Raw genomic sequence first — 20,598 nt, 5'->3', positions numbered from 1 at the left:
CTTACTTGAATGCCAGGTTTTATCAGAATCTGGTCTCCCATCCATGTGCTGGGTGCTGCCTGAGGCAGTCACTGCAGCATCTCTTTGCTTTGTGTCTTATAATAATGGCTTTTATAGGATCTCTCTGCAAAAAAAACATCATTTCTCTCATCGTAACACCCCTTTCATTACTCCCTCTGCTCTTGCTGTGGCCATATTTCCCTGTCCCCCTTTGCAGCACAGTTATTCAGGAGCTATTTCTCCCTCTGTCTCCAGTTCTTCTCCTCTTTCTTTCTCCTTTAAATCCCCTCTGGTCAGACCTCACCCCCACCATACTACAGCACTGTGCTCAGCAAGACCACCAGTGACCACAGTGTTAGAAATCAGCTCTGCTTTGACTTTACATACAGAATTCAACACAACCGATTATTCCTTCCTTAGGAATAGGCTTTTAATGTGGAATTTAAAATGTATGTGAAATACCAGATGTTAAGCTTGCAGTCTGCCATAGCTAGTGTCTGATACTCCCCCAAGTAGTCTCCACACTTTGCATTTGCCGCATGCTGTTCCCTGGACCAGCAGATGCAGCTCTCTTACGGCAGGATAAGGGGGGTCAGAGAGAATGCATATGATGCTTATTACAGTGTCCTCCTTAGGGGTGTTCTTTATTCACAAATATCTGCTTCCTTGAATTAGTAACTGGATGAGGGTTTCTAACTTCTTATTTTGTTGTTAAATAACTATATTTACTGGAACTGAGTATTTTTTATTTTACTGATTTTTTTTTTTTTTTTTTGAAGTGTAACATACAATGTTCTGTTAGTTTCAGGTATACCCATTTTTTTGCATTTTCTTTATGTGGCTTTCTGGACTCCACACTTTCTTGGCTTTCCTCCTACAGTACTATCTTCAGTTTCTTTTGCTAAGTTTCTCTCTCTTCTCCTCAACCTGTTACTATTGGAGGGTTCTCAAGTTCAGTACTTCATTCTTTTTGCCTTCTCTACACATCTACTTCTGCTTCATTGGACACTAAAGCCTTTGTGTGGTTCACAACAGACTGGAAAATTCTTAAAGAGGTGGGAGTATTAGACCACCTTACCTGCCTCCTGAGAAATCTGTATGCAGGTCAAGAAGCAACAGTTAGAACCAGACGTGAAACAACAGACTGGTTCAAAACTGGGAAAGGAGTACATCAAGGCTGTGTATTGTCACCCTGCATATTTAACTTCTGTGCAGAGTACATCATGCGAAATGCTGGGCTGGATTCATCACAAGCTGGAATCAAGATTGCCAGGAGAAATATCAACAACTTCATATACACAGATGATACCACTCTATTGGCAGAAAGCGAAGAACTAAAGAGCCTCTTGATGAGGGCAAAAGAGGAGAGTGAAAAAGCTGGCTTAAAACTCAACATTCAAAAAACTTAAGACCATGGCATCTAGTCCCATCACTTCATGGCAAATAGATGGGGGAAAAGTGGGAACAGTGACAGGCTTTATTTTCTTGGGCTCCAAAATCACTGCAGACTGCAGCCATGAAGTTAAAAGACACTTGCTCCTTGAAAGGAAAGCTGTGACAAACCTGGAGAACGTATTAGAAAGTAGAGACATCACTTTGCCAACAAAGGTCTGTATAGTTAAAGCTATGGTTTTTTTCCAGTTATCATGTCCAGATGTGAGAGTCAGACCATGAAGAAGGCTGAGCACCCAAGAATTGATACTTTCAAACTGTGGTGCTGAAAACGATTCTTGAGAGTCCCTTGGACAGCAGGGAGATCAAACCAATCAATCCTAAAGAAAATCAACCCTGAATATTCATTGGAAGGACTGATGCTGAAGCTGAAGCTCCAGTACTTTGCCTTCCTGATGCAAAGAGCCGACTCACTGGAAAAGACCCTGATTGGGAAAGATTGAAGGCAAAAGGAGAAGGGGGTGACAGAAGATGAGATGGTTGGATGGCATCACTGAATGGACACGAGTTTGAGCAAACTCAGGGAGATAGTGAAGGAGTAGGGAGCCTGGCATGCTGCAGTTCATGGGGTTGCAAAGAGTTGGCCACAGCTTAGTGACTGAACAACACTTCCTACATTCACTCTCTGGGTGACCTCATCCAATTCTGGGGTTCTGAACACTGCATCTGTGCTGAGAAGGTGTAAGTTTGTGTCTCCAGCTGCCTGACTGACAGCGCACCCTGTGAGTGTCTAATGCACAGGTCCAGACCTGGACTGCTGGCCTGTCCCCGCTGCAAGCCTGCTCTCATCACAGCCATCCTGGGCCCAGCTGATGACCGTTCCCATCCTTGCGATTGCTCCTTGACCCCCTCATACCCAGGGCACAATGCACCAGCATGTACTATTGATCCACCTCCAAAGTATATTCAAGTATGTCCACTTTTCCCCGTCTACTACACCCTTGGCCAGGATCCTTTTAAAATACGTGGGAAGGGGCTTCCCTGGTGGCTCAGTGATAAAGAACCTGCCTGCCAGTGCAGGAGACACGGGTTCGATCCCTGGTTCGAGAAGATCTGACATGCCATGGAGCAACTAAGTCCATGTGCCCACAACTACTGAGACTGTGCTCTAGAGCCTGGGAGCCACAGCTGCTGAGCCCACAGGCCGCAACTCCTGAAGCCTGAGTGCTGTAGGGCTGTGCTCCACAGTAAGAGCACCCACTGCTGTGAGAAGCCCAGCACTGAAGCCAGAGAAGTATGTGGGGAGATGCTGCTCATCCGCATCTCAGTTTACTGATAGTCCTTAGATGATCTCTCGGGGCCGACTGGGTCAGCTCTTTCTGTTACCACTCCCGCTTGTCTCCTCATCTTCCCCCCTTGTCCAGTTCTGCCACGCCGGCTCCTCACACCATGTACATGATGGTGGACGTGCATCATCATCTTTCTTCCGGCTTCCAACACTCTGCCCTCAGTGGTCTTTGACTAAACCCTTCACCTGTTTCCAGTCTTAGCTCAAGTGTCATCTATTCAGTGAATCCCATCCCGACTACCCTTCTTATACTACAGCCTGCTGATCACCCCCATTGCATTCTCAGTTCTCATTACATTGCTCTATTCCTTCCTTTTCCTTCTTTCCACATAGTGTATCTTCTAACATATGAGGGCAGGAGTCTGTGCGCACAGATCTGTTTTGAGTGGTTAGAAGAGCCCCTGGCCACATCGAGCTCAGCGGGTGTGTGTAGGTGATGGTGTGCTGAGCAGTGTGCTGAGTCCTGCAGACACACTGTAGGGTCCAGGACAGCCTACTGCCTTGAACAACAGTGAGAAGAAACAGGCTGTCAGAAGGCCCTTGAAGCAGTTCAGTTAGAATAAACCTAGAATGCCGTGAGAGATGTCAGGGAAGGTATCCCCCGCCAAAGTGCCTTCTGAGCCAGAATCCAAAGGACAAGTGAAAATATGGGAGAAAACTTTCTAAGCTGAGAGAGTGGCATATTTAATAGAGATACAATGCAGGGCAGCATGAGTACTAAGTTACACCACACCAGAGTCTCTTGGGAGAAGGCAATGGCACCCCACTCCAGTACTCTTGCCTGGAAAATCCCAGGGACGGCGGGGCCTGGTGGGCTGCAGTCCATGGGGTCGCTAAGAGTCGGACACGACTGAGCGACTTCACTTTCACTTTTCACTTTCCTGCATTGGAGAAGGAAATGGCAACCCACTCCAGTGTTCTTGCCTGGAGAATCCCAGGGACGGCGGGGCCTGGTGGGCTGCCATCTATGGGGTCGCACAGAGTCGGACACGACTGAAGCGACTTAGCAGCAGCAGCAGAGTCTCTTAGGTCAAGTGGCAAAGGATCTTTGTGTCAGACTAGGTAACAAGTTCACAGTCAGGGTGGGAGGACGCAGTGGGCAGAGTACGGCAGAGATGTTGCAGATGAAAGAACGTTGATGTTTCTTCCCTCCCCAGGCTCCAGTGAATCCCATCAAAAGGGCATTCATCAGAGCCTGGGGAGGGAAGACGTAGCCTGCAGTCTGGCATGGAGTGATGTGGGCAGGGGAGGGGAGGCCATTGTTTAAGATGAGAATGTAGGAGGAAGAGCTGGGTTCACTTAGGAACATGAGAAAAGTTCACTGGCAACTCCAGGTGAGTAATTGGATATAGACATATGGACCTGGAGCCCAAAGTCAGCAAGATCTAGGTTGGACATAGAAATTTGGGAATTGTTAGTTTAATACAGTCATGAAATCCATAGAAGTGAGTGGTACCACCCACTAAGATAAATTCAGTCTCACCTAATTTAAAAGAAACTTTCACTGTCAGCAAATTATATTTCTGGAAATAAGAAGCAATATAGATTAAAATGAAGAGCCTAAATTGCTAACCTATAGAAGATATTTGGTCACATTATGAGGCTGTACATCAAATAGCCAATAGACGATCTTTGTTGGTCATTTTCAAGGTTTTATATCGCTTTTCCATATGGAAAGCATAATAAACAGATGACAATGAAGGTCTCCTGTGACCTGATGTCTTCTTGCATACTTTGCAATATGAGATAGTAATCAGGGTCCAAAGTTGGCAAGTCATAGTAAGTACCCATCTTATTTTGTAATTAATTCTAACCTTCAGATTAATGATCCAGTTATAAATTGCTCCAGTAACAAGAGAGGTTGATGATTTAATTAGACTCTGTATTTTCACTGTCGTCTTTCCTGACCCAGCCAAGTGTTTCCAGTTTGTTGCACAGATACTTTGTTGTGGTGGTATTGTTCAGTCGCTAAGACTCTTTTTTTTTTTTTTTTTTTTTAAACTTTACAATATTGTATTGGTTTTGCCATATATCAAAATGAATCCGCCACAGGTATACATGTGTTCCCCATCCTGAACCCTTCTCCCTCCTCCCTCCCTGTACCATCCCCTCTGGGTCGTCCCAGTGCACCAGCCCCAAGCATCCAGTATCGCGCATCAAACCTGGACTGGCGACTCGTTTCATATATGATATTATACATGTTTCAATGCCATTCTCTCAAATCATCCCACCCTCTCCCTCTCCCACAGAGTCCAAAAGACTGTTCTATACATCAGTGTCTCTTTTGCTATCTCGTATACAGGGTTATTGTTACCATCTTTCTAAATTCCATATATATGCATTAGTATACTATATTGGTGTTTTTCTTTCTGGCTTACTTCACTCTGTATAATAGGCTCCAGTTTCATCCACCTCATTAGAACTGATTCAAATGTATTCTTTTTAATGGCTGAGTAATACCCCATTGTGTATATGTACCATAGCTTTCTTATCCATTCATCTGCTGATGGACATCTAGGTTGCTTCCATGTCCTGGCTATTATAAACAGCTATGACCCTTTGTGACCTCATGGACTGCAGCACAGTAGATTTCCCTGTCCACCACTGTCTCCCAGAGTTTGCTCAAATTCATGTCCATCCTCTGCCACCCCCTTCTACTTTTGCCTTCAGTCTTTCTCAGCATCAGGGTCTTTTCTAGCAAGTTAGCTCTTCACATCAGGTGGGCAAAGTACTGGGGCTTCAACTTTAGCATCAGTCCGTCCAGTGAATATTCAGGGTTGGTTTCCTTTAGGATTGACTGACTGGTTTGATGTCCTTGCTGTCCAAGGGGCTCTCAAGAGTCTTCTCCAGCACCACAGTTTGAAAGCATCAATTCTTCAGCACTCAACCTTCTTTATGGTTCAACTCTCTTTATGGTACATGACTATTGGAAGAACCATAGCTTTGACTAGATGGACCCTGTGATGTCTCTGCTTTTCAATACACTGTCTAGGTTTGTCATAGCTTTCCTCCCAGGGCGCAAGCATCTTTGACTTTCATGGCTGCAGTCACCATTCTCAGTGATTTTGGAGCCAAGAAAATAGTCTGTCACTGTTTTCCTTTCCCCCCATCTGTTTGTCGTGATGGGACTGGATGTCATGATCTTAGTTTTCTAAATGTTGAGTGTTAAGCCAGGTTTTTCACTCTCCTCTTTCACTCTCATCAAGAGGCTCTTTAGTTTCTCTTCACTTTCTGCCATTTGGTTGGTGTCATCTGCATATCTCAGGTTGTTGATATTTCTCATGGCAGTCTTGATTCCAGCTTGTGATTCATCCAGCCCAGCATTTAAAGTCAGTCTTGTGCTGAAGAAGGGAACATATACAAAGGAAACATTTGTTTGATTTAGGAGCTTTAAACGTAACAGACTACAGAGGAAACAGGTCCCAGATGGATGATTCCTCCACTATCTCATAACTTATCTGCATCCATCCAGGTTTTCTCAGGGTTGGATTTATGTTTTTCTCAGTGGACTATGACCCCAAAAGAAGTTAAATGGTGGCCATGTGTTTTCATTGAACATGCATATTTTGAGCACCAGCTCAGAGCCTCATTCACAAATCTGTGCACATTTAGGTTTCTCAGCATGTAAGTCCTTCCCTACAGAACTACAAATTAATGGTCAAACTCCCCCACCATTCTGAATGAAGTTTTACCAGACTTTTCCCCCCTTATTCTAGCCTGATAGCATCTGGGAACTTGGATGGATGCAGGTAAGTTGTGAGATAGTGGAGGAATCATCCATCTGGGACCTCAGCTTCCTCTGTAGTCTGTTAGGTCTCCTCCCACCCTAGGTTTCTATGACTTTCTTCTTTTACTATTTATTACAAAGTTCTGAATCATTCTAATTAAGCCAGCTTATTATATAAGCCAAGTAATTTAAAATATGTCTGAGGTTGAAGACCAGAGTAGGTTTACTGCCTTTCTTTAGTGAAATGAGTCTCAGGATGAGTGATTTTTAAACTTGTTTTTAATTCCAGGCTATACCCCAGCTTTGGCCTGTGCTCCCAACAAGGACGTTGCGGACTGCCTCGCTCTCATTCTGGCCACCATGATGCCTATCTCGTCAAGTAGCCCTTTATCATCCCTGACGTTCAATGCCATTAACCGTTACACCAACACCTCGAAAACTGTCAGCTTCGAAGCCTTGCCCATCATGAGAAATGAACCCAGCTCCTACTGTAGCTTCAACAACATCGGCGGGGAGCAGGAGTACCTATACACGGATGTGGACGAGCTCAATGACTCCGATTCAGAGACCTACTGACCGGCTGAGCCAGAGACCCGGGGAGGCTTCACACTGTGCTTTTTCAGGAAAAAGGCACTTTCTTACTCACATACAAATGCAACCTAAGAGAGATGGCAGAGTGCGCACACAGAAGAAATATGATCACATTAGGAAGAAGAGTTGTAAAGGCACGTTTTACGGAAGGAACTTCTAGGGTCTTGAAACGGACTTGAGCAGAGGGGAACACTTGATGGCACAGAGCCTTGTGAAGCTGTGGGCTTCAGGTTTGCAGTGCCGGGAGTTATTTGGGACACTGCACCGTAATCTGCTCACACGAGCAACACTATCGTGAAAGAAGAGATAAGGACACTAGATTTCAATTTTATCAATAAAACTACAACTAAATTTAAGGGCAATAAAAGTTTGGTACAATAGGCATGATGTGCACAGCAAATTGCCAAAGGACCAAATAACTCGGGTTTTAGTAGAGCACCACTTTGCGGAAACTGGAGCGGGTGAAACTAGACATTATCCAAACCAAACTTCAATATTTCGGAAAATGAAGCTGAGATTTGGTTTTCAATGTTGATTTTTTTTTTTTAAAAGAAAACATCTGAAAGCCTTCTAATATGTATTAAACCATGAGAGAAAGCAGATGTATTTTTACATTTTTTTTTTTTACATAAAAATTTTAAAATTCCAACTTTTATAATATTAGAATTGAAAACCAGCTGACTGGGTGCAGTCAGGGTGAAAATATTTGTGATGTAGACACATGATAGATTGGGGTCAGACTGTTGATTGCCGGGTTTTGAATGGTTTAGGTTTAAAACTGAACTATTTTTGTTTGAAAATGTAAAGAATTTCCTCAAAGAAGGAAATTTCATAAAATCAGGAAGTGGATGATTTTCACCCTGTTGCAGCCGCGTGGTCCCGGGGAGTGGCGTTTTCAGCCTCACTACTTGGATGGTACACTTGCGTCATCTTTGTGTCACCCCGTGCCTCCACAGTGGGTTAGGGTATTTTTGTTGTCATTGTTTAGTGAAGAATCAAAAAGAAAAACTCCCTTGCTACTCATAAGTTAACATCGTCAGGTCTCTTGGGAGGCACTTCTGTACTGGGCAAGGTTTAAAATACTAAAGCCTTTAGGTCTTATTCACATTTAAAGTAGCGTGTTTATAACATGCTACTGTTTAGGGAAAGAAGCGACTGCCAACCAGATTGGAAGCCTGCCTTTCACATAACAGGAGGCGGGGAAGGCTGACGCTGGCTTGCAGATGGCAGGTTATGTGCTGTCACTGACTGCCGCCTTCCCAGTGAACATGAGTTCAGTCACCTAGGGGGTCTTCCAGGTTGGGGTAGGGTTCCATAAATTTTCACAAAGTGATTCCCAATTTGATTTTATTCTTTTTGTATCGTGAAACTGGAAACTTTATGACATTGTAAATTATCAGCTGGTTTTTCTGAATATAAAGTGTGAAAACACAGAACAGTATTTTGATCTATTTGATAATTTTGTGGGTTTTTGAAGAATTAATGAGCATGTAAATAGAAATAGTGACTGCTTGAATACTGTATTTACTTGCACTCTTTCAGTACATCAAGATTCCTGTATATTTTAGAGTATAATAAAACACAGATGTGAGTTGTATTTAATGCATAATGTATTTGTATCTGTGCATATTACTTAAAAATCTATAAAGTTTCTAGGGCATTGACTACTAGATTTTAAGCATTTTTTCTAAAATATTTACAGAAATTATAAATGTAATTGTCCATCTTTTCTTTATAGTATAAAGAAGTCATAATGAACCCTTCCTAATTATTAGTGGCAGGAAGGTGTTACATGCATTTTAAAGACAGCAGATTACATTTTCTTTTGTACCTTTTGAAAAAAAGGAAAAAAACTCAAGAGGATTCTAAAAGTATACATATGTGTACTTTCTCTTTCCTTTTAGGAATTCTCTTCTGAATTCCCTGAGGGAATTTCCTAGAGTCTCAGAATTGAAAGAGACCTGAGGTTCATCCAGTCTAGCCTCTTAACGAACGCGGGAGCCCCTTGGACCAGGGTGGCGCTCCCACCCTGACATTTGCAGTGACTCTACCTCCCCGGGCAGTCCACTCAGTTGCTGAGCAGCTCCAGCCGTTAGAAAGGTCTTCCTTAGGTGGGACTGAGCCTCCCTCCTTCCCGGGAACTTAGGTCCTTGGGCCCCGGGTCCGTCCTCCAAGAGAACACGGAGAACCTCGGCAGGATGACACATGCCCTCTTCTCTTTTGCAGGCTGCTGGACTCATCTGCTGAAGCCATTTCCAGAAGGACTCATTAGACACACTGTTAGATTTACTGCCTCTGATGAAACTCAAGGTGTAGCTATAAAGTAACAAGCTGTTCTTAATTTATCCTCACACGCACCAGAATTCAGAGCTTGCATCATTTTACGTACATGATGCCGTGACTAGGAATACTTGTAAAGTGGGTCTTCCGATCACTGGCCCACCAGGGAAGCTGTTCCATTGCTTTATGATCTCATTTTGTGATGGGCTGTCCCCTAGCTTGATCAGCCGCTTCCTTTGGTTAGCACCAGATGAGGGGAAATCCCAAAGCATCGTTCTGAACCATGTTGGAACAGCACTGGTATTGTTGGAGGGAACCAGCGGACTGCTTGAAGGGACACAGCACCCGCGAGTTCCTTTATAGTTAAACCTTGTGCATCAAAGGCGTCCAGGCCCTATTCTGTAATGGTTTTTATACTCACACAGAATAGAAAAGCCTGTTTGCTTTTTTAACTTCTGCATGGAAGATGACATCTGAAGTATCTGATGTGTATTATAATACCAGCTTCTGCTCTGGAACTACTTTTAGGGCAGTGGTGATAATAGCAAATAACCTCCTTTAACAAGACACACAAACAGTACCGTTTAGTTCAGGAGCTGTCTAAGTATAACTGTTGGTTTGGGGTTTAATTTGGCTTATATCGGACCTTTTAAATAAAGTTTTTTAATGCAATAAATCAAGTGTCTTTCACGTGCAACCTTCTTTTTCCCTTAAAATATCTGACTAGTGTTGAACTGTAACTGGTTTTTACCTTTCTTTACTAACTTACTGAATTTTCAATAAAGCTGTTTTAGAATTTAGATGAACCTTTCTAAACAAGCATTTTAAATACAGTTATTCAACAAATACTTACTGCTTGCCTGTTACATGCTTGGCAGTGGACAGAAAATGAGCCTCAAAATTGGGGTCTGGTCCTCTTGGAGCTCATAGTTTCATCATGGAAGGTATGTGCCTAAAAGTGGAAAGTGAAAGTGTAATTGATAGACTGCTAACCGAAGCAAGTGAGGACTACAACACGATCCCTGTGGGAAGGGTGACGAGAACAGACTTCTTGGAAGAGGTGGTATTTAGGCAGAACATTGAGGAACAAATCTGATTTGAGCAGGTGGAGAAGGGGCAGATGATAGCCTGAGTGAGAACAGAATCAGCAGTTCTTAAAATGCTTGGTGGAGGGGAGGTGGATGGAATGGATATCAGCTCTTAGCATGTAAACCTACAGAAGTATTTATTATACACAGAGATTAGATGGAAGTGAGAGCAAGTAGATATAAATAAGCGATGGGAGGAGCAGGCCAGGAAGACTTGAATACCTTTGCCAAATCGTCTTAACGCTGATAATAGTAACAAAGTGCATACACAGTGTTTGTCATGCGCCAGGCAAGGTTGTAAGTACTTGAAATCTGTCTCTTAATCCACACAACTGTCCTATGAGGTAGCTCCTATTCATAGCACCATTTAACACAGGAGGAATCAGGCAGAAAGGTGAGCTGAATTCTGCCTGAGCTTGTTTGGCCCATAATTCATTAGGGCCTAGGTTCACATCCAGGCAGTTGTTCCCACCCTTGGTGTTCGGTCACCTGATGACCTCTGATAACACTTTCTAGTCCTTGTTGAAATTGGCCATTTTGAAACTGGACCGTATGCTTGGCCACTAAATGAGGTCGGTTCCTTTCAGCTTTATTATCCCAGGTCACGAGTTTGAGAAGGAACACAGGTGCCGCAACACCTGCCGTGTGCCAAGCAAGAACTGTGCTAGGCTCTGGGCATAGTGCAGACAAGGCGGAGTGTTACTAGAGTGTGTCCTCCCGGTACAGCCTCAGAGAAGGACAGCTGCTCGTGTTTCTGTTGCTACTGCTGCTTCAAGTCTTGTCAAGCTAACATCCTCACTTGTGCCTCTGCAGGTAGCTGGCGGGCTTGGCTGGGTGATGCTCAAGCGGGAGCCTGGCTGGACTTGGCCACGTTGTGAACTGGGCTCCATCTGCCTCGCTCTGTGTTCCTGTGACCCGAGCACAAGAAGGCAAGCCTGCCCTCCGCACGCCCGGGTCACGCCTCTGCGTCACGGTGGCTGGTCGGCTACTGCCGAGTCCAGCCTCGGCGAGTCACGCCTCTGCGTCACGGTGGCTGATTGGTCACTGCCGAGTCCAGCCTCAGCGAGATGGGGCGGTTGGCGCTGCTTGTCGGAGAAGAAGAATTTGAGTTCAGTTCACAATGAACTTAGCCCTGAAGCGATGGGCCACACCATCTTGCCATTGTTTTAGGTTTATCCGTGGACATGCCTCCCAGTCTTTGCTTTCTGCCTGCTCCTTCCCTTCTTGTGGTTCCCCTTCTGGTGTAGGAGGTTCAGATATTAAAAAGGGGGCTGCAGAAATTAATTTGGAGTTGGAAAGTTCTTCCCTGGTAGTGTTGAACTGATAGGGTAGGGGTTGGATTTCAATGCCGTGCCATTCCCCTCCCGTGTCTGATTGTGACCATTCGCTCCAGCTCTCCACTAGCTAGCTCTCGTCCTCAGCTCGTCTCCAGCACTCGTGTAAGTCCCCATTTCTCTGCCTTCCTTGGTCTGTGTTACTTCTCATTTCCCAGAGAGTGTTGTACCCCTCTTCCCTTTGATTCTTACCTGCCTTCTTTCTTGATTAGGTTTGAAATACAGGCTGAGGTGTGGCAGTTCCTTAATCTGAAAAGCCATGATTTTGATTTGATCTTAAAAAACTTCTTCCTCTGTGCCCTTCTCTCAACCTAAAGAAAAATTGCGTTTTCGATTTTAAGGCCTTCAGCAAACATTTTTTGAGTCCATACTGTGCAGCACGCACTGTCTTAAAGCCTGGAGCTATGCCAGGGATAAATTTGCTGCCGCCAAGAAGCATACATTTTAGTCGGGGAAGCAAGAGGGATGTCAAAGGTGATTGTTCCACAGAGAAAGATTTGTGATATTTGGTAGTTGGGGAAAATCCTTGATTTAAAAGACTCCCATTTATGCACTCAAGAATCATACAATTTTTGATGTGAGATGCCATAAGATTTTGCTGAGAAAGTGGAAGAATGTTGAAGTAAGAAATTAATAAAAGCAGGAAAAGCATAGACAAGGATGGCAACCTAATCCCCAAAAGCAAACCTAAGGTTTAACTAACCCCAAAGCATGTGAAAGTATTAGTCACTCAGTCGTGTCTGATTCTTCATGACCCCATGGACTGTAGCCCGCCAGGCTCGTCTGTCCACGGAATTCTCCAGGCAAGAATACTGGAGTGGGTAGCCATTCCCTTCTCCAGGGGATCCTCCTAACCCAGGGATTGAACCGCAGTCTCCTGCACTGCAGGCAGAATCCATGCCATCCAAGCCACCAGGAAAGCCCAAAGCATGTCATAGCTTAACCCAAGCATCAGTTGGCATTTAAAGAGAGGGGATCTGGTTTAATCGAAAGTGTTTCTTAGATGCCTGTTGGCTCCACCACCCCTAGTCTGTGACATGTAACTCGCTTAAATCTTTAGCTAGAAATGAACATGGCCCAATGACTGAGGTTAGGTGAGCACTAAGCTCTAAAACAGGCTTTCCGGTAAAGTTCACCACCCTCCGCCCGAACATGGAGAGCTGGTTCGCTTCTGGTAACAGCGGAGCACTGTGAGTTGCATTGCCTCAGACCTAGTAGAAACAATGCATTTTCACGTTCACAGGAAATTTTGCACTCGACATGGTCTTGAACCCTCATTGTGCCTGCCCAAAGATGGTAGGATCCAGTATCCTAGAGAGCGCTTTCTTGTGGTTCTGATATTCATGATACGATATTCATGATATAAATGACAGAATGTGAATGAAGAGAATTCAAGGAAAGGGGGTGTCTGGAGAAGGACTTTGTCTCCTCACATTCTAGGTGCTTGTGAGTGTAGGGGCATGGGGAGAAATGCCCCTGGTTGCCTACAGTTAGGTGAGAAGGAGTTAGGTGGGAGTAGGACCTAGGACGTTGCTAATGGTCCAAAAGCGTTTGCCAAGTGATGTCAGTGAAAACAGCAAGGACCACTGAGATCGGTGACCTTCGTGGTGTTACAACTTGCTCTAGTTGCATTTCTCATTCCAGCTCTGGGGGAGCCTTGACAACCAAGCCCACGTTCCCGGTGCAGCCAGCCACCCAGGGAAGGAGCACAGCAAAACGAGAGCCCTTTCAAAGCCTCACTCCCGAGAACTGCCATCATTTTCGCTGCCTGATGGTTCCCTGGAAGATCCCACTTACCGTGTTGTCAGCAGCTGAGCAAACTCAAAGTTGACCCACTGTGAAAGTGATTTTCCCTGAAGAGAGACTTGTTGAAAACAATTACAGGAAAGAATTTCGGGGGAATTTTTTTAATTGAAATACATTTGATTTACAGTATTGTGTTAGTCTCAGGCATACAGCAAATTGATCAGTTACACATACACACATAAACAGATATCCTTTCTCAGATTCTTTTCTCTTACAGGTTATTATAAAATATTGAGTATAGCTCCCTGTGCTATACAGTAGCTCCTTGTTGGTTATCTACTTTATGTATCAGTTCAGTTCAGTTCAGTCGCTCAGTCGTGTCCGACTCTTTGCGACCCCATGAATCACAGCACGCCAGGCCTCCCTGTCCATCACCAACTCTCGGAGTTCACTGAGACTCACGTCCATCGAGTCAGGGATGCCATCCAGCCATCTCATCCTCTGTCGTCCCCTTCTCCTCCTGCCCGCAATCCCTCCCAGCATCAGAGTCTTTTCCAATGAGTCAACTCGTCGCATGACGTGGCCAAAGTACTGGAGTTTCAGCTTTAGCGTCATTCCTTCCAAAGAAATCCCAGGGCTGATCTCCTTCAGAATGGACTGGTTGGATCTCCTTGCAGTCCAAGGGACTCTCAAGAGTCTTCTCCAACACCACAGTTCAAAAGCATCAATTCTACTAGTGATATATGTTCATCTCAAGCTCCTAATTTATCCCTCCCCTCCCCTCTCCCTTTTGGTAACTATAAGCTTATTTTCTACATCTGTCTCTTTATGTTTGTAAGTTCATTTGTATCTTTTTTTTTTTTAAGTTTCCATATGGCAAGTGATACCCTATGATAATTTGCCTTTCTTTGTCTGGCTTACTTCACTTACTATGATAATCTCTAGGTCCATCCACTGATGTTGCTGCAAGTGGCATTATTTCATTATTTTCATGGCTGAGTAAATACTCCGTTGTGTGTATGTCTGTGTATGTATACATACCCCCACATCTTTATGCATTCATCTGTCAATGGATAGTTTGCTTCCATGTCTTGATCCCGTGTCTTGGTTGTATAGGTTGCTTCCATGTCTTGGCAATTGTAAATAGTGCTGCAATGAACATTGGAGTTCATGTATCTTTTCAAATTAAGGCTTTCTCTGGATATATGCCCAGGAGTGGGCTTGCAGGATCATATGGCAGCTCTATTTTTAGTTTTTTAAGGAACCTCTATATTGTTCTCCATAGTGGCCACATCAATTTACATTCCCACCGACACTGCAGGACAGTTCTGTTTCCTGCACACGCCCTCCAGCATTTATTATCTGTAGACTTTTTAATGATGACCATTCTGGCTGGCATGAGGTAATAACCTCATTATAGTTTTGATTTGCATTTCCCTAAAAATTAGTGGTGCTGAGCATCTTTTCATGTGCCCACTGGTCATCTGTATGTCTTCTTTGGAAAAATGTCTGTTTAGATCTTGTACACATTTTTATTAGGTTGGTTGGTTTTTGACATTGAACTCCATGAGCTGTACACTTCAGAAAGTAAGCCCTTGTTGGTTCAATTGTTTGCAGATATTTTCTCCCCATCCATAGATTGTGTTTTCATTTTGTTTATAGTTTCCTTTGCTGTGTAAAAACTTTTTAACTAGGTCCCATTTGCTTATTTTTGCTTGTATCCCATTGCTGTAGATGACAGATCCAAAAAGATCTTGCTCTGATTTATGTCAGAGTGTCCTGCCTGCTTTCCTCTAGGAGTTTCATAGTATCCGCTCTTACCTTTAGGTCTTTAATTCATTTTGAGCTTATTTTTGTGTATGGAGTTAGAGAATGTTCTAGTTTCATTCTTTCACATGTAGCTCTCCTGTTTTCCCAGCACCAGGCAAGAGTTTTAATGTTGCCCTTACCTTCAGAGGTGGATAAGAGCTGAGGCAAGCAACAGATAACCAAAAGCTTAAAAAGAAAAGCTAGGAGAAGAGATGTCCATAAGAGTTTTGAAAAGAAATCTAGAATGCCACACACACACATGAACCTGTGTGCCTTCTTGTATAAGACCGAGGCTACCCTAAATTCTTACCTGTGCCTAATTTTGAAGCTCTGCACAAACAGGAAGTGAAAGCCAATTTTCAACTGCCAAGCTGCATTTTGAAGATGTGCCCTTATAGACACAGCCCTTTGGCAAAGACCAGGGAATTCTTTTGGTCCCAGATGTTTAAGGAAACCTCTGTCCAATTATTAGCTGACTGCTAAGCTAAATGAGTAGAGACGTCGCTGTCCACAATGCAAAAACACAGACTTTACAGAACATGTTCAGAAAAGTCACTAAGCAACCGTAACAAGCAGCAGTAACAGCAAACTCTGGGGAGGGGGTGAATCTGATTTCCAGAATTGCCATGTTATATTATTTTAAAAGCCCAATTTTCAACAAAAGGTTGAGATATGCCGAGAAAGAACGTAATACCCCTACACAGGAAAAACAATCAATAGAAATGATCCTTGAAGAAGCTGAGACATTGGGTTCACTAGACAAAGAAGCTAAACCATTTATTTTAAACATGTTCAAGGAGCTAGAGAAAACCATGTCTAAAGAATTAAAGGTTTTAAAAAAAATACCTCACTAAAGAGAGAATAGAGATAATATTTTTAAAAGCAGATGGAAGTTCTGTATTTGGAAATTACAGTAACTTGACTAGAGGGACTCAATTTTAGATCTCAGGAGACAGAAGAACCAGTGGGTGTGAGGATAGGTCAATTCCTAGTCTTGAGGAGAAAAGGGGGAAAAATGAAAAGTGATCATAGCCTCAGAGACCTGTGAGATCCCAATAAACATAGCAACATGCACACAAGGGAAGTCCCAGAAAGAGAAGAGAAAGAAAAGGAGGCAGAATATTTGAAGAAATAATGGCTGAAACTTAATTTCAAAAATGCTAATCTACAAACTCAAAAAGCTCAAAGAACCCCAAGAAGAATATAAACTCAAAGAGATCTAGCCTATACACATTATAATCAAACTGTCTAAAGACAAAACAAGCATCTTGAAAGCAGAAAGAGAGAAGTAATCCATCATGTACAAGAAATCCTAATAACATTAACAGCTAGTTTCTCATCAGAGCTGATGGAGTCAGAAGGCAGGGATGTGGTAGTCAAGGTGCTGAAAGAAAAATACTGTCCATAACGAGCATTATATCCAGCACAACTGTCTTTCAGAGATGAAGGACAGATTAAGATGTTCTATTTATTATTACCTATTTGTTACTAAGAAAAACAAAAACATAAAGAGCAACAGTAATGATAACAGCAAACTAAACTTTAAAAACAGTACAAATCTATTTTTTTTGAATTTTTATTTCTCATTTAAAAGTCAACTATATAAAGCTATAATTATAAATCTCTGTTGATGGGCACATAATGTATGAAAATGTGAATTTGTGACAATAACACAAAGGAATAGGGGGAAAGGAGCTCACAGGAGAAAAGATTTTGTATAATACAGGCAGACCTTGTTTTATTGGGATCTGCTTTATTGCACTTCACAGATACTGCATTTTTTACAAAGTGAAGGTTTGTGGCAATCCTGAATTGGGTAAGTCTATAGGCAGCATATTTCTAACAACATATCCTCACTTTATATCTGTCACATTTTGGTAATTGTTGCAAAAATTTCAAATTTTATTCTTATTATATTTGTTATGGTGATCAATGATCATTGATGTTACTATTGTAATTATTTGGGGGTGCCACAAACCACACCAATTTAAGACAGCAAATTTAATATGTGTGTGTTCTGACTGTCTACTACTTATTTCCTCATCTTTTTTCCCTCGGGCCTCCCTCTGCCTGGAAACACAACAATATTGAAATTAGACCAGTTACTAGCCCTAAAATGGCCTCTAAGTGTTCAAGTGAAAGGAAGAGTCACACACCTCTTTCTTTAAATCAAAAGCTCAAAATGATTCCTCTCAGTGAGGAGGGCATAACAATAGCCCAGAGCAGACCCACAGCTAGGTCCCTTGACCAAACAGCCAAGTTGTAAATGAATGCAAAAGCAAAGTTTTCAAAGGAAATGAAAAGTGCTGCCCCAGTGAACACATGAATGATAAGAAAGCAAAAGAGCCTTATTGCTGATACAGACAAAGTCTGAGTGGTCCAGATAGAAGATGAAACCAGCCACCACATTCCCTCACAGCAAAGCCTGAACCAGAGCAAGTCCCTAGCTCTCTTCAGTTCTGTGAAGGCTGAGAGAAGCAAGGAAGCTGCAGAAGAGCTGAAGCCCGCAGAGGCTGCTTCCTGAGGTTTAAGGAAAGAAGCCGTCTCTATGACTCCAAGTGCAAGGCGAAGCAGATGTAGAACCCGCAGCAGGTCATCCAGTCAATCTAGCTAAGATGTAGTCAGCTACACTAAACGACAATAGCTGGGACTGCCTTCTGTTGGAAGGTGATGCCACCTAGGACTTTAATAGCTAGAGAGAAGAACTCAATGCCTGGCTTAAAAGCTTCAAAAAACAGGCTGACTCTAATGTTAGAGGCTAATGCAGCCATGAAACAAAAAGATGCTTACTCCTTGGAAGGAAAATTATGATCAACCAAGAAAGCATATTAAAAAGCAGAGACATTACTTTGTCAACAAAGGTCCATCTAGTCAAGGCTATGGTTTTTCCAGTAGTCATGTATGGATGTGAGAGTTGGACTATAAAGAAAGCTGAGCAGCGAAGAATTGATGCTTTTGAACTGTGGTGTTGGAGAAGACTCTTGAGAGTCCCTTGAACAGCAAGGAGATCCAACCAGTCCATCCTAAAGGAAATCAGTCCTGAATGTTCATTGGAAGGACTGATGCTGAAGCTGAAACTCCAATACTTTGGCCACCTGATGCGAAGAACTGACTCATTGGAAAAGACCCTGATGCTGGGAAAGATTGAAGGCAGGAGGAGAAGGGCACAACAGAGGATAAGACGGTTGGATGGCATCACCAACTCAATGGACATGAGTTTGAGTAAACTCTGGGACTTGGTGGTGGACAGGGAGGCCTGGAGTGCTGCAGTCCATGGGATCATAAAAAGTCGGACACGACTGAGCAACTGAACTGACTTAATGCAGCTAACGTTGAGCCAGTACTCAGATTCTGAAAACCCTGGGGCCTTTAACAATATGCTATATAACTCTGCCTGTGCTACATAAATAGAACAAGAAAGTCTGGATGACACCACGCTTGTTGATAACATGGCTTACTGGATATTTTAAGCCAACTGTTGAAACCCACTGCTCAGAAGAAAAGATCCCTTTTCGATGATGGCTCCCTGCCAGCACACACGGTTGCCCAAGAGCTCAGAGGGGAACGCACACCGAGACTCAGGCCGCTCCACACCTGCCGACACAGCAGCCGCACTTCAGCGCCTGGACTAAGCAGTCATTTCAACCTTCGAGACATTATGTAAGAAGTACATTTCCTACGGCTATAATTCCCATCAGGAAGCTTCCACAAGCCCCTTATCCTTATCCATTACAGGGCAGACAGAATGAAAACCATAATCACAGAAAATTAACCAAACTGATCCCATGGATAACAGCCTTGTCTAACTCAATGAAACTATGAGCCATGCCATATAGGGCCACCCAAGACAGACAGGTCATGGTGGAGAGCTCTGACAAAACGTGGTCCATTGAAGAAGAGGATGGAAAACCACTTCAGTATTCTTGCCTTGAGAACCCCAAGACCAGCATGAAAAGGCAAAAAGATAGGACGCTGAAAGATGAACTCCCCAGGTTAGTCGGTGCCCAATAGGCTACTGGAGAAAAGTGGAGAAATAACTCCAGAAAGAATGAAGGGATGGAGCCAAAGTGAAACCAACGCCAGTTGTGGCTGTGACTGGTGATGGGAGTACAGTCTGATGCTGTAAAGAACAATATGGCATAGGAACCTGAAATGTTAGGTCCACGAATCAAGGTAAATCGGAAGTGATCAAACAGGAGATTCAAGAGTGAACATCGACATTTTAGGAATCACTGAACTACAATGGACTGGAACGGGCGAATGTCATTCAGATGACCATTATATCTACTTCTGTGGGCAAGAACCCATTAGAAGAAATAGAGTAGCCCTCATAGTCAACAAAAGAGTCCAAAATGCAGTACTTGGGTACAGTCTCAAACACAACAGAATGATCTCTGCTTGTTTCCAAGGCAACCCATTCAATATCACAGTAATCCAAGTCTAGGCCCCAACCACTAATGACAAAGAAGTTGAAGTTCAATGGTTCTATGAAGACCTACAAGACCTTCTAGAACTAACACCAAAAAAGATGTCCTTTTCATCATAGGGGACTAGAATGCAAAAGTAGGAAGTCAAGAAACACCTGGAGTAACAGGCAAGTTCGGCCTTGAAATACAAAATGAAGCAGGGCAAAGGCTAACAGAGTTTTGCCAAGAGAACGCAATGGTCATAGCAAACACCCTCTTCCAACAAGACAAGAGACAACTCCACACATGAACATCACCTGATGGTCAACACCGAAATTATATTGATTATATTCTTTGCAGCCAAAGATGGAGAAGCTCTATACAGTCAACAAAAACAAGACCAGGAGCTGACTGTGGCTCAGATCATGAACTCTTTATTACAAAATTCAGACTTAAATTAAGAAAGTAGGGAAAACCACTAGACCATTCAGGTATGGCCTAAATCAAATCCCTTATGATTATACAGTGGAAGTGAGAAATAGATTCAAGGGATTAGACCTGACAGAGTGTCTGATGAACTAGGGCTAGAAGTTCATGATATAGTACAGGAGACAGGGATCAAGATCATCCCCAATAAAAAGCAGTGCAAAAAGGCACAATGGTTGTCTGAGGAGGCCTTACAAATAGCTGAGAAAAGAAGAGAACTGAAAGGGAAAGGAAAAAAGGAAAGATAAAAGCATCTGAATGCAGAGTTCCAAAGAATAGCAAGGAGAGATAAGAAAGCCTTCCTCAGTGATCAATGCAAAGAAATAGAGGAAAGCAATAGAATGGGAAAGACTAGATCTCTCTTCAAGAAAATTAGAGATACCAAGGGAAC

At 43.2% G+C, this 20,598-nt stretch overlaps 1 protein-coding gene across 4 annotated transcripts in view; it reads left to right on the top strand.

The window, feature by feature from the left end:
- Window positions 1-8,655, top strand: part of ANKRD28 (ankyrin repeat domain 28) — a 216,289-nt gene extending 207,634 nt beyond the window's left edge. For all 4 annotated transcript variants that reach the window (XM_055569970.1, XM_055569968.1, XM_055569969.1 and 1 more), the window contains one exon: window positions 6,757-8,655. In XM_055569970.1, coding sequence (XP_055425945.1) covers window positions 6,757-7,043 — 287 coding nt within the window. In that variant the 3' untranslated portion in view covers window positions 7,044-8,655. The remainder of the gene's footprint in view (window positions 1-6,756) is intronic.
- Window positions 8,656-20,598: the final 11,943 nt, after the last annotated feature.

The sequence above is a fragment of the Bubalus kerabau genome, chromosome 2, assembly GCF_029407905.1.
Source record: "Bubalus kerabau isolate K-KA32 ecotype Philippines breed swamp buffalo chromosome 2, PCC_UOA_SB_1v2, whole genome shotgun sequence".
NCBI lineage: Eukaryota > Metazoa > Chordata > Mammalia > Artiodactyla > Bovidae > Bubalus > Bubalus kerabau.
Note: the sequence above shows the minus strand (reverse complement) of the source record. Positions and strands in the feature narration are given on the sequence as shown.